Consider the following 14,274-nt stretch of genomic DNA (forward strand, 5'->3'; position numbering starts at 1 on the left):
TATACCCTCAGTATTTCATCAGTGTATTTTTCCATTTAAAGTACACAAAACCAAAACATTTTCAATTGTAGTTTTAATGTATCTGAACAGAGGTACTATTTTGAAGTTCTGTAAGGTATGTACTGTTAATCAGAAGGACTTTCTGTGACGTATCTCACTGGGCTTCACTCTTCTTGGAGTCTTCATTTGGTATTGTGTGATATGAACAATTCATAAAACTTGAGTACTGATCTGAACGTCATTTGTGACATACATTTAATTTCTGTAAAAGTTAAGTACTTTTTAACTAGGTGGAAACTTGGTTTAGTGCTGAAGTTATAAACGTATGTTCAACTAAGATAGGTATTCTTAATACAGAAGGATGTTTCCACAAAAGTCCACTGAATTAAAAAAAACTGTGTAAACAGATGGAAAGATATGCAAATTTATTTCTTTATATTTATTTCAGTAATCCTTTAGGGTACTAAGGAAAACAGGATATAGCATGTCATTGAGATATGCTTCAACAGTAGTTTGCTGTAACTCATTCTGTGTCTATCTTTAGATAAGTTTAAGTGTATGCTTATGTGCACCATATTTTTGGAAGAGCCATACGAAAATGTCCCAGGGGAATATTTGCTGGTTTGTAGCAAGTTATCATAAAAGCATGTTTTTTGTATTAGAAAGAGCAGCACTTTCCTGATGGTTTATAATGAGGCATTCATTTTCACAGGTGGAAAATGGTTGATCATTATGTTAGCCGGGTCCGTGGGAATCTCCAGTTGTTAAATAAACTGGATTTGATTGACAGAACAAGTGAAATGGCGAGACTTTTTGGCATTCAGTTCTTGCACGTCTTAACAAGAGGCTCCCAGGTATGATTTAGTTTTCCGTATACTTCACAAACGCAAAATAGTCTTCACAAAATGTTTTAGTTTCTTTGGCATCTTTTCAGTCAGTATACGTATATTCATAAGGTCACAGAAGGCTGTTTTGCATAATGTGAAATTGAAACATAAAGAAAGGCAATTCAAAGCCAGTAATAATGGATTGAATAGTTTTGTCTCGGAGATTAGAAATAAAATAGAATGCCCCAAATGTAATCATGCCAGTGGGTCTCTTCTGCTGACTTTGGGAGTGCTACATTTTCCCTTTGAGTTGGTATTTTTCACACTTCGATGAGTCTGCAAATGAATGCTTTTTAAAACATTAAGAAATATAATTGAGCATGTTTTAGAAAGATGAGATTATTTTCTTCCAGGGCAGACAAAACTGCATTGGGTATGTTCTAAGTGACATTTCCTGTGAAGCAGACCTCTGGGTGAGATTTGATGGTAAGACAAGAAGGGCTCTGGCTTTATTAAGTACATGTGTCATGCAAGATGTGTGTGGTCCTTGTTATTGATAGCATCAGAGGGAAAGGGAGCAGGACAGAGTGAGATTCACACAACTCTTTCTCTGAGACCCACAGCAATCTCCAGTAACACCAAAAGCATTCCTTGCCCAGGTTCTGAGTGACTAACCAGATTGGTTTTCATGGCTTCACATGAGCCCTGCAAGAGACATGAGTACTCTCACTCAGATGTGTCTGTTCTTCCGTTGTTGTCTTCTTCCCTACCATCTGCTTTCTATTTTAACACACAGGTAGCTGAGTTGACCAGGACTGATTATTTTGTCAACTTCTGTGGACAAAAAGAAAACTTAAAAACTAATGTCCTAACAGGACCAGCATTATCTTAAGCTAGGGAGTGTCTGAAGCTGCAGATCCTTAACAATTCAACCCAAATTAAAGAATTTTTCCACCTTTTTTCCTTTGACTGCAGCAGCCTCTGTCATCTCTTGACCCAGTGCAGGTTCTTATTGGTCTTGCTGGTACTGGCCCTATATTCAGCAGCAGAACCATGGTGGCATTCACTGGGTATTTGCCAGTTTAGCTCTGTGATCTGGTTTCCCTTGTTACCAGAACAGTAGTGCTGTTGGAGCAAGGGAAGAGAAATGCACAGTTAGGGCCAGTGATGGTAGGACTGGCTTGCTGCCAGCGTAGATATGCTTAAACTGTCATCATTGCAGCCCACAAAGACTGTTCTGCCTGTCATTTTCTCAAATGGCTGTGAGTGGGAGTGAGCAGCAGAAACATGCTGCATTTTCTGTCCTGACTGTTCTTTTTTCTTTCCTTCTGTGCACGTATGTTTTGTTTCCATTGAAACTTTATAAATCACAGAGATGGCAGTGGCAACAATTCCCTGTCACCTCAAATAATTGGGTTTTTTTTCACTCAGAAGAATCATCATTACATTTTATGAAAATACTCCTTTTCTCCTTAGCTGAAAAAGATGTTACAATGGAATAATACTAAGAACAGATTTCAGATATTTTAAGTTATTTTCCATATTTTTTTTTTGTATCTCATCAAGTTTTAGAAGACCTTTTTAAAAGGTGGGGGTTTTTTTAATTTTATTTTATTAAGCTATCTTGAATATTTCATAATAGACTAAACAAGTGAATGAAGATGGTCATAGGCATACATATTATTACTCAGATGACTGAAGAACTTGCTGAAAACTAGGGAAAAAAAACCCCAAACCACCCAAACTAGCTCTTGCCAGATCCAGTCCCTGACCACCTCATCACATATCTGAGTTGATCCCTGGACACAAATCAATGTGCAATTAGTGCAAGGCAGCAGCAGCATATGCTGCTGCAAAACTATGCTTTCAAACCCCAACCAGTTTGTAAGGTGTCAGAATCTTGTTAAAGCTGTTGGTTCTGTAAGTTCATTTAAAACATCAAAGTTAAAGAAATTATACCTAACCTATTCAGTACAATGGTTGAATATGTACCACATCAGGCAGAGAGCTTTTGAATAGTAACTTAATTGTTTATAAAGCACAGGATTTTAGGATTACATAGGATCATTCTTTGATATTTTGGGATTTTTTTTCAGTCCTTTGCAACCCTTGTATGTAATTTTCAGGTATTTTGGTTTTTATTGTAAGTAAGCAGAGTGAATACCTGGTTATTAGTGCTTTTAAAGCCTTACTAACACACTGAATAATACATAAATAGGGCTGTGTTTTTCTCATGTTGCTACCTCCACATGTGACATTTTGTGATGTCTTGAACAAGGCGAAAGTTTGGAAACTCTTTGTTGCTTTACGTTTCCTGTACTACGTGTGGCATCATCAGAAAGAAAGCACAATACCCAGTGCAAAGCAGCACTTTTGAAATAGGCTGACTTAGATTCTTCCATTGGTTCTCATGCTGACGAGTACATTCTAGTTACTTCTCAAGGTCAAAAGATTGGAAGCACAATTATCAACTTACACAGCCACAGTCATTTCTCTGTTCTCCCAAATGTTGGAATGAAATTGCTGAGCAGATTCCTATGGAAAATGGTTGTCAACTGTATATTTGTTTTCTTCAGTGTTGTGCAGGTCTAAAAAACTACAGTTTAGCAAACGCTCATTCACTGACTGTAGCATGGCCCTCAGTATATTGTTGCAGCATGTCGAATGTTTATTTTTTCTATAGATAAAAATCAGAAGTACTTGATTGTTAATGATTACGGCTAAATGATAAAAGAACACATGGAAAAGTTCTACTATTATGTGATAGAAAATAGCCATACTCTTGCTTTTAATGTATATTTTGGAAAGCTAGCTCTCTGGGCTTTAAATTCAGGAAATGTAAGTACATATTTACATAGTTTTAATACACCCATGTTTATTCTGCATTTTTTAAATTTTAATGATTATATCCATACTGTTTTGCAGTATCGGGTGGAGTCTATGATGCTGCGCATTGCAAAGCCAATGAATTATATTCCTGTGACACCCAGCGTCCAGCAGCGAGCTCAAATGAAAGCCCCGCAATGTGTTCCCTTAATAATGGAGCCAGAATCCCGCTTCTACAGCAATGCTGTTCTTGTATTAGATTTTCAGTCGTTATATCCTTCCATTGTGATAGCATACAACTACTGCTTTTCAACCTGCCTGGGACACGTTGAAAACTTGGGAAAGTAAGTTGTTATTCTTTTCGCACAAACTTTGGTTCCATAGAGACTTTATCACCTTTTCTAAGGTACTGAGAAGCCTTGGTTGTCACTGGAAACAGTGGGCATGTATCAACAGCACTGTTTTCTGTTACACAATAGAGATGGTAAAGAACCTCTGTGTAGATGTGTGCTTCTGTGTGTACACACTCAGACATACACGTGCACACATCAATATATATTTTTAATTAAATACAGAATTAGACTCTGTTCTGTTAAAAAAAAAAAATACCTGTGTATATGTGTATACCTGCTCCTTTATTATGTTGATACTGGGTTTTAATTTTGGTTCAGAGCAAGTTAAAATGTTAGGTAAATCCACTACTCATTTTCAAAACTGGGCTGCTACTAATCTGCTGTATGCTAATAAATTGTTGTTCTCTTCTATCAGTTGTAGTTCACTCTGGTCTTAACCATTCAAAATGAAAAGATACAATGAGTTATTCTGTGTAGCATCTCTTACTGAGCTTCCATTCATCGGAAAAAAATCTCATTGCTCATTATAATTACCTCTCTTCCAAATAACAACAATTGGAAGCATGGGAAGCTGCATGCGATGACTGCGAGGTGTCACCATGAGGTTTTCAAGTTTCTGATTTGGAAATCCTGAATTTGTAAGAAGAAAATACATGGAATCATAGAATCATAGAATAGTTAGGGTTGGAAAGGACCTTAAGACCATCTAGTTCCAACCCCCCTGCCATGGGCAGGGACACCTCACACTAAACCATGCCACCCAAGGCCTCCTCCAACCTGGCCTTGAACACCGCCAAGGATGGAGCATTCACAACCTCCCTGAGCAACCCATTCCAGTGCCTCACCACCCTTACAGTAAAGAACATCTTCCTTATATCCAATCTAAACTTCCCCTGTTTAAGTTTTAACCCATTACCCCTTGTCCTGTCACTACAGTCCCTGATGAATAGTCCATCCCCAGCATCCTTGTAGGCCCCCTGAATGTGTCGCTTGGTAAACGTGCAGGGTTTCCATAGGGGATTATGGTATGAGTGCATGCCTCCACTAGTACAGCGTTTGGGAATAATGCATTAGTGCAGAACAGAATTGGTAAATTACATATATGTAATTGAGCCATTTATTACTACTTCATTCCTAAAGCCTTTTGCGTGTAGCTTAGGAATTTTAAATGATAGTGTGTTTGTTTATACCTGATATTATAATTGTGATTCTGTCCTTGCATTATCAGCATTTTAGTGTGAGTTGATGCATTTGCTTGATCAGGCTTTAAATGAATGAATTGTATTCATATTTAATTTTTCTCTTTATTAGATATGATGCATTCAAATTTGGCTGTACATCTCTCAGAGTACCTCCTGACTTACTTTACCAGATTAGGCATGATATCACAGTGTCACCCAGTGGAGTAGCTTTTGTCAAGGTAATTATATTACTGCACCGTGACAGACATTTTCACTTCCTGTTGGTTGACTAGCTTAAGATCGAAATGATACTGTAGTTTATATTTTGCTGCATTAAGAGTAGACAGAAGGGGGGAGGTTCAGCCTCCCATTTCCCAGTGTTTTTTGATATTTGTCAGAGTGCTGAGTTTCTGGCAGTACAGGAAATAAAATGTCATCTTTGTGCTTTCATTTATACTGAAGGCTTATTTCATCTATAATTAAACTGTACTTTACTTGTGCGGTTTGGGGATCAAACAGTAATTATGTGTGTGTAACACTTCATTCTTCTCCTGCTGTATAGCAGAATACTTTCCTAGGAAAAGACTCATGGCTCGGGAGATGAAACTCCCTTGACTGGCTTCTGTTGTTCACATTTTATGTTATATGTACTGCTGACTGATTTGTAATGAATTAATAAGTATGGCCTGGAGCTCTTACAAGTAAGTAGCCAGTCACCAGCGTACATACATGTAATGTAAACCAGAAACTTTCAGTAAAGAATATTTGCAGAATTTTTAAAATACAGTATTCCTTTAGTGTTTAACATCTTGAGAATCAACAGTTTGATACTGAAGTCCCATTTTAGTTAATAAGGTTATCTAAACATTGCATTAGCAGGACTGATGAAAACAAAGAACAAAAAGCTATTCACTCTGCCTTTTAAGAGCTTTGCCTGTGCTCTAGGTTGCTTGTATTATCTGTGGAAAGAGCCAAACCATTGGTGCCTAGGGCATCTTCCTAATTCATTTGTCTTCTTAACAGTGATTGTCTAACAGTTCAGTTTCGCTTTTACTCCTGTTTAGGTTTGACTTTTTAACATAATTTTTCCTTTGTTCCCTTTATGGCAGCCTTCTGTAAGAAAGGGTGTGCTGCCAAGAATGCTAGAAGAAATCTTGAAGACTAGGATAATGGTGAAACAGTCAATGAAGTCTTATAAGCATGACAAGGCTATAACTCGAATGCTTGAAGCTCGTCAGCTGGGCCTTAAACTTATAGCTAATGTTACATTTGGTTATACTGCTGCTAATTTTTCTGGAAGAATGCCATGCACCGAGGTAAGGGTTGCAGATACAAATGCAGAAAAACTCTGGAAAAGACACTGTTCATAAAGTACAGTCAGACATCACAGTATTATGATTTGCAATTTATTTAAACTAAATACGTTCTTAAAAGCTGGTTTTATTTGTAGCACTGAAAATCAGCCACTTGGGATTTATTTGTGATCTCTAAAAAAAAAAAAAAAACCTAAAAAACAACTGGTTTTTCTTCTTCCCATAAAAGAACAGTTGGAGTTGGCATTTCTGTAGAACTCTTTCCAGAGGTAGATGGGATTACAGTTCTAGTAGTGGAAATAAAATAAAACATTGTAGCTCTTTCATAGTTTTCATGAAAGGAGGGATCAGCAGAATGCAAAAACTAGAGAAAATGATCCGAAGTGATCTTGTCTTGCTCCTTACACTTCCAGTAAGTCTAAAGAAGTTTAAACCAAATATTCCTTTCTTTTAAATCTTTGTAAGTTTTGATCACTGTTGCTTTAATTCTTGCTATTTTGGGGAAACATAAGCAACCTTTTTATTTATTATACGCATTTAAACCATGAAATAAAATAGATTGTCTCAATATAGTATATTTCATAAACAGATCAAGCAAGTTTAGACTCTGTTTACCAAGAGCTAGTATTTGGTTTAGCAGTGAAGATTTCCAATTGATCTTCAACTTTGCAGGTTGGGGATAGCATTGTCCACAAAGCCAGAGAAACATTGGAGCGTGCTATAAAACTCGTGAACGATACCAAAAAATGGGGTGCTCATGTTGTGTATGGCGACACTGACAGGTAATCAATGGTCTGTTTCTTGCAGTGCTTTAAAATCATAGTAGTTCTTCATAGATATATTTTTCTTTTGTCTCAAATAGGGGAATTTATGATACTGAAAAGAGTATGTGGACTCTTTTTTGGATGTTGCTTACTGCCTTGCTTGGATATACAAACTAAAATATGTTTATTTTCCTGGAGTTTCTCTTAGGACTTCTGGAAAGAACTTTGAGGGTTTCCTTGCTTTTGAAAATCATGAGGAACAGAAAAAAAGGGGGGAAATCTTATTTTTTTCAGCTGTGAATAAATGTGTCTTATTTATCAAATGAGTATTTTTGTGCTTGTTGCTGCTGCCATTTTTATTTTGGAAAACAGTATTCATAATATAGTAGGCATTGCATGTTGATACTTAGAGGAAGGCACTATTTTAAGCTTCAAAAGTGGATACAATCCAGAAGCAGCCACCAGAGCATGCAAAGATATGATTAGGCTGCCTGAAATACATCATATGAATAGCTCTCCTTTCCCTGTCAGTCTTTCATCTGAATAATCGCCATGCTCTGGGCGTATCCATCTCTGGGGCTAGGCTTGGATAATTTTTCAGCCATAGGAAAGAAAGCTTGTCTGGCTGTCTTTCCTTAATACCTTGATTACTTGAATACCTTGATAACTCTGATTTCAGCCAGATTTGATGAAAGACTCGAAATTTCAAAGATACCAAATTCATAGTAGCTTCATGAAAAAAAGGAATTAAGAAAAAAAAGGTTGGAGAAAGGAAGTAAAATTCTCTTGCTGCCCACAGTGAGGGAAAAAACAATGTACGAGAGCTCTTTACAGTTCTCCCCGGGAACTCAGGTTTTGCAGAGCCCAGGAGCAGTCATGTTCCCTGCCTCAGTAGAGAGACACAGCGTTTGTTGTGTCTTTGGCACTTCTAATCTCATTCAGAATGCTGAAGTTTCTCATGGTTTTGGCTTTTCTATGTAGGAAGGGAACAGAATTGATAACAACATCCCTGCCTTGCCACCAACAACATCCCTGCCTTGCCACCAGGAAACTACAGCTTATAAGTTTCAAGAGCTATATGGAATAGATTTGTGCTTATTTCCTATGTTTGATTTCTTGCAGCATGTTTGTACTCTTGAAAGGAGCCACAAAGGAGCAGTCTTTTAAGATTGGTCAAGAAATTGCTGAAGCTGTAACGGCAACAAACCCCAAACCTGTTAAACTGAAGTTTGAGAAGGTAAAAGGAAAATATTTTGCATCAAGTGTGTTGAGTGAAAACACTGTTATCTTAAAAAGTGAAGAGAGAAGATTTTTCTGGACACTAATGTAGCACAAGGATATACAGCAGTCATGTGCTGTACTGTTTCTGCCAGGTACATTGCAAGCTCCTTGTCAGAATGCTGCAGCCATGAGCAACAATAAATATTCTTGTGTTTACATCAGGATCCCTGGTGGCCTGTTGCACTTGGCAGCACCAGGCAATTTGAAATTCATTTCTCATCGATATTTAGAAATCACAGAATCACAAAATGGTTTGGGTTGGAAGAGACCTTAAAGCTCATCCAGTCCCAACCCCCCTGCCATGGACAGGGACACCTTCCACTAGACCAGGTTGCTCAAAGCCCCATCCAACATGAACAATTCCAGGGATGAGGCAGCCACAGCTTCTCTGGGAAACCAGTGCTTCACCACTCTTACAGTGAAGAGTTTCTTCCTAATACCTAATGTAAATCAACCCTGTCAGTTTAAAGCCATTCTCCCTTGTCCTATCCCTCCATGCTATTATAAAAGGTCCCTCTCCAGATTTCTCGTAGGCCTGTTTCAGGTACCGGAAGGCTGCTATAAGGTCTCCCCAGAGCCTTCTCAGGCTGAGAAAGTTGGAGTTGTTCAGTCTGGTCTTAATAACAGAGGTGCTCCAGCCCTCTAATCATCTTCATGGCACTCCTCTGGACTCGCCTCAACAGGTCCATGTCCTTCTTGTCTTTGATGCAGCCCAGGATACGGTTGGCTTTGTGGGCTGCAAGTGCATAACGTCTCCTCAGTTTTGTGTTACATACAGTCAAAGCAATGTATGCAATTTGGTAGAGGAAATGTACATCATCCCTTGAAGTGATTCCAGAGCATTAATTACAAGCCTGATATTTAGTCTTCAGCCAGACTTAGCACACTTCGGGATGTCCATGTGAAACATATGCAGATAAAATGAAAATTCATAAAAATCTGTTCAGTGAGCTTTCAGAAGAAGTATTAATGACAATAAGCATTTTATAGAAGAGCATGTCTATATGATACTAATTTTGGTGGAAGTTTATCATGGAAATCATTAGCAATCAGTTCAGGTGCTCTAGATACTTACATGTACATACCCAACTCAACAGGTTCAGTTAGAATTTGTAAGCCAACTGCCATTTTCCACTGAAAATACAGCAGAAAAATATTAGCAAGAAAGTCAGGATACATGTGGAAGGCACAGCAGCATTTCCTCAGTGACCAGTATACATGGACCCTTCCAATGTGAGGCGATCCTGTGTCATTAAGCTGAAGGAGTAATTGGCCAGAAAAAAAAAAATAGGTGCAAAGATATACTTGAGAAGATGGCCAAGTGCTTCACTTCAAGTGCTCTTATTCACCTGTGGGTGAAAGTACTGGGTTCTGTCCTAGGGTGGCTTCCTAGCACAGGGAAAGGAAAATGCCTTGAAGCTGGAGCACTGTTCAAGAAGTGGAGCACCTGTGTGCAGGACCTCCTTCAGCTTGAGGCAATCTAAACTGGCTGCTCCCTCTTCCAGGAGAGTCAGGAAGATGTTGTGTTATACTGTGTGTAAACCTGGGAATATTGTTCTCCATTGTTTCTTTTAAAACTGGTCAAGGAATACTGACAGAATCAAGAATGAAATAAAAGGTTGGATAAAACAAAATAGATCATGACCCTAAAAATCCGTTAATGAGGAAACCATTCTGCAAGCATAAGCATTTAATAAACATGCTTTCCTCAAATCAGGATACTGACTGATTCTGGGTTCATAACCTCATAATTAGATGAGGTTTGAAAATAGAAAGTTCAAAGCCACTACTGTAGCTGGGGAAGGTTTCTTCTTTGTTGTTTAAAATGAAATTATTGTCTTTTTAAGAAAGAGAGATAATATGGTTACATTAAAAATGCTGACAGGTGCAATCCAGAAAAGTAAGGGTACTCGAAACAAGTTATACTGTGTGTTGCTTTTCATCTGAGCTTCAGGTTGCTTAGCCCTTGCAGCTAGATGAAGTGATTGAAGAATGGGACACCACTGAATCCCAACTTCCTCATCTGTCCTTTTAACAGTCTCTTGATCTAGAGCCACCTTATACTCCCAACACATGCTGAATTGGGCTATCTTTTGTTTTAACATTCCAGGTCTACTTGCCATGTGTCCTGCAAACTAAAAAGAGGTACGTGGGTTACATGTATGAAACACTGAACCAGAAGGACCCAGTATTTGACGCAAAAGGCATAGAGACAGTCCGAAGGGATTCCTGTCCTGCTGTTTCCAAGGTAAAATACTCACACCTCTTCCTGAAAGAAATTAGAGGATTCTGTTATTTCTTTGTGTGTTCATCCTTTCTCAGAGTTCCTAGTCCTTGTGAGTTGTCTGAGACTTCATCTGCTTTTCTGGTATGAGCCATTTGAAAGACAAATTGAAGATCTTGCACAGCATTACAAGGAATTGCACGTTCCATCTTTACTGTCTTTCAGCCCGTAAAATCCCCATAAAAAGCCCTCAGCCCCATGTAAGTTTTCTAGGAGACCATTCTTGATCAAGTTCACTTTAACTGGAAGTAAGTATTACTCCGAGATGAGTGGGGCTCACTGATGAGTCTGCTAAGCAGCTCACTTACGTAAATATAGTCTAGCTAAGAACTGATTTAAAATAAACTTCCTTACCTGTTTATTTGAATCTGTGTATTGGGGGCTTAAAAAGAACAGGCTCTTGTTCCTAATGAAGTCAAAACAAATCTATGCTAGTAAAAATGGTAACCACTTAGGAGGATTTATTTCAGTTTTTCTTTTTAATCCCAGTTCTTTTGCTTGCTGATGTGGTCAGAAAGTCATGGTAGAATATCTTAGATGATGGGAAAAAAACCATGTCTCATAATCTGGAAAGCCTCTGTAATTGTTGAACAGTCTTAGTGCCAGAGTATGGATAACGTCATGAAAGATGTGTCGAACTGAGGAAAAAGTTGTCCAGTGATGTGTTTATGAATGTTTTTTCACGGAAGGGAATGCAACCTGTTGTCATATTAACATTTTAGTTCACAACTGATAGTTTTTCTAAGCAGTGTGTCAGTATCTCCATATAATTGACTGATTTATTTGGAATTCATTATCTTTTAGTTAAGCATATGAGTTTTTCTCACTTTTCTCCTTTGGTTCTAAAGATACTTGAGTGTTCTATCAAGCTGCTATTTGAAACACGGGACATAAGTCAGATCAAACAGTACGTTCAGAATCAATGCATGAAGTTACTGGAAGGAAAAGCCAGCATACAAGACTTCATCTTTGCAAAAGAGTACAGAGGGAGCTCAGCTTACAGACCTGGATCCTGTGTACCAGCCCTGGAAATCACCAGGTAAGGAGATTAAGTGCTAATCGTAGGTATTTTTTATCTTGACCTTTGTACTGCCAAGTTACAGGTAGCAGTGGGGTGTCTCCTTCAGATATTGTTGCAGCAGTTGGCTGTGACTTTCTTCTGCATGTGAAGAGAGATCAGGCATCAGATAGTGCTAGAGAGCCATTTTGTAGTCCTTGAAAGAGTCACGCATGTTAAAGAGTAAAGCCTCTTGTCAAGACTCTGCAGCAGTGTGTTCACTGCTGGTACTTAAGCTTTGGGTTTTGTCCAAGGGCTTGTCTCTCCAAGGTTGCCGTTCACTCACAGGTATCAGATGTGTTAAAAACTGTAACAGTGACATCTCTCAGTGCTGCTAGATACATCACAAGGCTTTAAAAAGTACCTTACGAAAAGTTAGTATTTCATACTGTTGATGCTGTTTATCAGTAACTGATAAGATGAGCTGGCACATTTTGCACCTTGCTTAATATAAAAGGTCTTTAAATTAAGCTATGCTTTTTGAATAAAATAAAATTCAAGTCCTGGACTGATACAAACTTCAAATTGAATTGTTCTTTGCTTTTTGCATACTTGAGCTCTTTTTAGTACCCTGGCTGCTCTTCATTAAAATATTTCTTTAAGGAAAGCAACCTGCATGCAAACCCAAGTGACCTGAACCAGAAGACATCTTTAGGGCTTATGTTCCAAGTTTTAAAATTTGGGTCTGTTCGTGGGTCTGTATCCTGTGCTTTGTACTAGACACTAACTTCAGTCTCCTGGAGAGGTACTGATATAATCAGATGGGGAAGTTTACAAGCAAAGGAAGTAACTAAGAATTTGTCCCTGGATGCATTCTAAGGGCTATTTTTAAACAGGAGAATGCTCGCTTACGACCGTCGCTCTGAACCACGAGTTGGGGAGCGAGTGCCCTATGTCATCGTGTACGGCATGCCCGGCCTGCCCCTGATCCAGCTGGTGAGGCGGCCCATTGAAGTCCTGCAGGATCCCAACCTGAGGCTGAACGCTACCTACTATATCACCAAACAAATTCTGCCACCGCTGGCAAGGATCTTCTCACTTATTGGCATAGACGTCTTCAGCTGGTACCATGAGCTGCCACGAGTAAGTGTTTGGAAACAGATTACAAACGCAGCACATCTATAGCGTGTTTGGTTTCATCGTGACTTTTAATGTAATGAGCTTTATATGAGGCAGCAACAAAAGTTATTTTACAGGGCAGTGTTTGATACCCAGACATGCAGACCTGGTTCTTAGATCCCACTTAGTAAATCAGGTTTTTTGGCCAGCCCAGAGTTAACCACAGTGTCAGCACCTGCTTTCCAACCCTTCCACAGTTTAAGAGTACTTTGCCATAACCATATATTTTTCAGCAGTACTAGCATATGCATGTTTGGCTGTACCATGTTTTAAATCTCACTATAGTAGATGTTGGCGCTCCTGTTTTTCCAAGATGTTCTGAAGATCTTCCTTTTTTATAGCAAAGGTGGTAATGCCCCAGCAGCAGGAACACTTCTTTAAAAATCTGTATCACCAGAAATTCTAAACTATTTCTAAAACTGAGTTTCCTAAAAGTTAAAGAAATCACTGAGATGCAGAAAGAGATGTATTAGCTGGATTTTAGTCTGTGATTCCCCTAACAAAAAGGGATGGTGAAAGACTGTATCTGTGTAGTTTGGTGACTCTGCTTAGTGTAGACTTCAGCAGCATAGAAGTACATCATGTTCTCCACTGCACACTTTTAGTATAGCCTTGGTGGAGTTCAGTTCTGCCTCTCTACCTTTCCAGAGGCACTGCAACACTCACCTTAAGTATCTCCAACAAGCTGCTCTGAAATAGATTTTCTGCACAGATTTTCTGCGAGGCCAGGGAGCACTGAGCAGAGGTTGTGTTTGAAGCAGTGAGTGCGGGATAGCACAAAGCGTTAAGTCATGCAGCACTAGGAGTGAGTGCAGAGAACAAACTTCCCTGGGTGAGGGGGCAGCAGTGCAGCTTTGTCTCGAAAAGTCAGAGCGTGGGCTTTGTGGCAGCTCTGTGATCAGGACTACACCAGCACAGAAACTTGATGGAGGCAGTATCCAGAAGGCAGCCACTGAGGCTGCAGCCAGGAACACCTTTGGATGTGAAGTAGATCAGCATCTACAAAGGAACTCTGCAAGAGGCAGAGTTTGAGATGAGATCAGGAATTTAGCATGTGACTGAGGATTTCCTTGGTTACTCTCTCTTTCTTGGTGAGGTTCACTGTGAAATAGGTGTGAGTGGGCTCTACCCTGTGTATCACTTCAGGGCAATGTTGCGCTCTTTGGTGATGCGATCCATGTTAATAATTTGTGTCTGAAGCCATGCCCTGCAGGCTGTGTTGCACTTCCATACTCCTTTCAAAAAAATGAGGCTGTGTAACATAGGAAT

At 39.0% G+C, this 14,274-nt stretch overlaps 1 protein-coding gene across 1 annotated transcript in view; it reads left to right on the plus strand.

Moving 5' to 3' along the window:
- REV3L (REV3 like, DNA directed polymerase zeta catalytic subunit) overlaps nucleotides 1-14,274 on the plus strand; it is a gene marked incomplete at its 5' end in the record, with an annotated part of 119,161 nt that overhangs the window by 101,553 nt on the left and 3,334 nt on the right. The window contains 9 exons of the mRNA XM_080616497.1: nucleotides 713-854; nucleotides 3,753-3,997; nucleotides 5,318-5,426; nucleotides 6,297-6,503; nucleotides 7,173-7,282; nucleotides 8,387-8,501; nucleotides 10,656-10,793; nucleotides 11,678-11,868; nucleotides 12,723-12,969. Coding sequence (XP_080472623.1) covers nucleotides 713-854; nucleotides 3,753-3,997; nucleotides 5,318-5,426; nucleotides 6,297-6,503; nucleotides 7,173-7,282; nucleotides 8,387-8,501; nucleotides 10,656-10,793; nucleotides 11,678-11,868; nucleotides 12,723-12,969 — 1,504 coding nt within the window. The remainder of the gene's footprint in view (nucleotides 1-712; nucleotides 855-3,752; nucleotides 3,998-5,317; nucleotides 5,427-6,296; nucleotides 6,504-7,172; nucleotides 7,283-8,386; nucleotides 8,502-10,655; nucleotides 10,794-11,677; nucleotides 11,869-12,722; nucleotides 12,970-14,274) is intronic.

Source organism: Psittacula echo (assembly GCF_963264785.1).
Source record: "Psittacula echo genome assembly, chromosome: 4".
Classification (NCBI taxonomy): Eukaryota; Metazoa; Chordata; class Aves; order Psittaciformes; family Psittacidae; genus Psittacula; species Psittacula echo.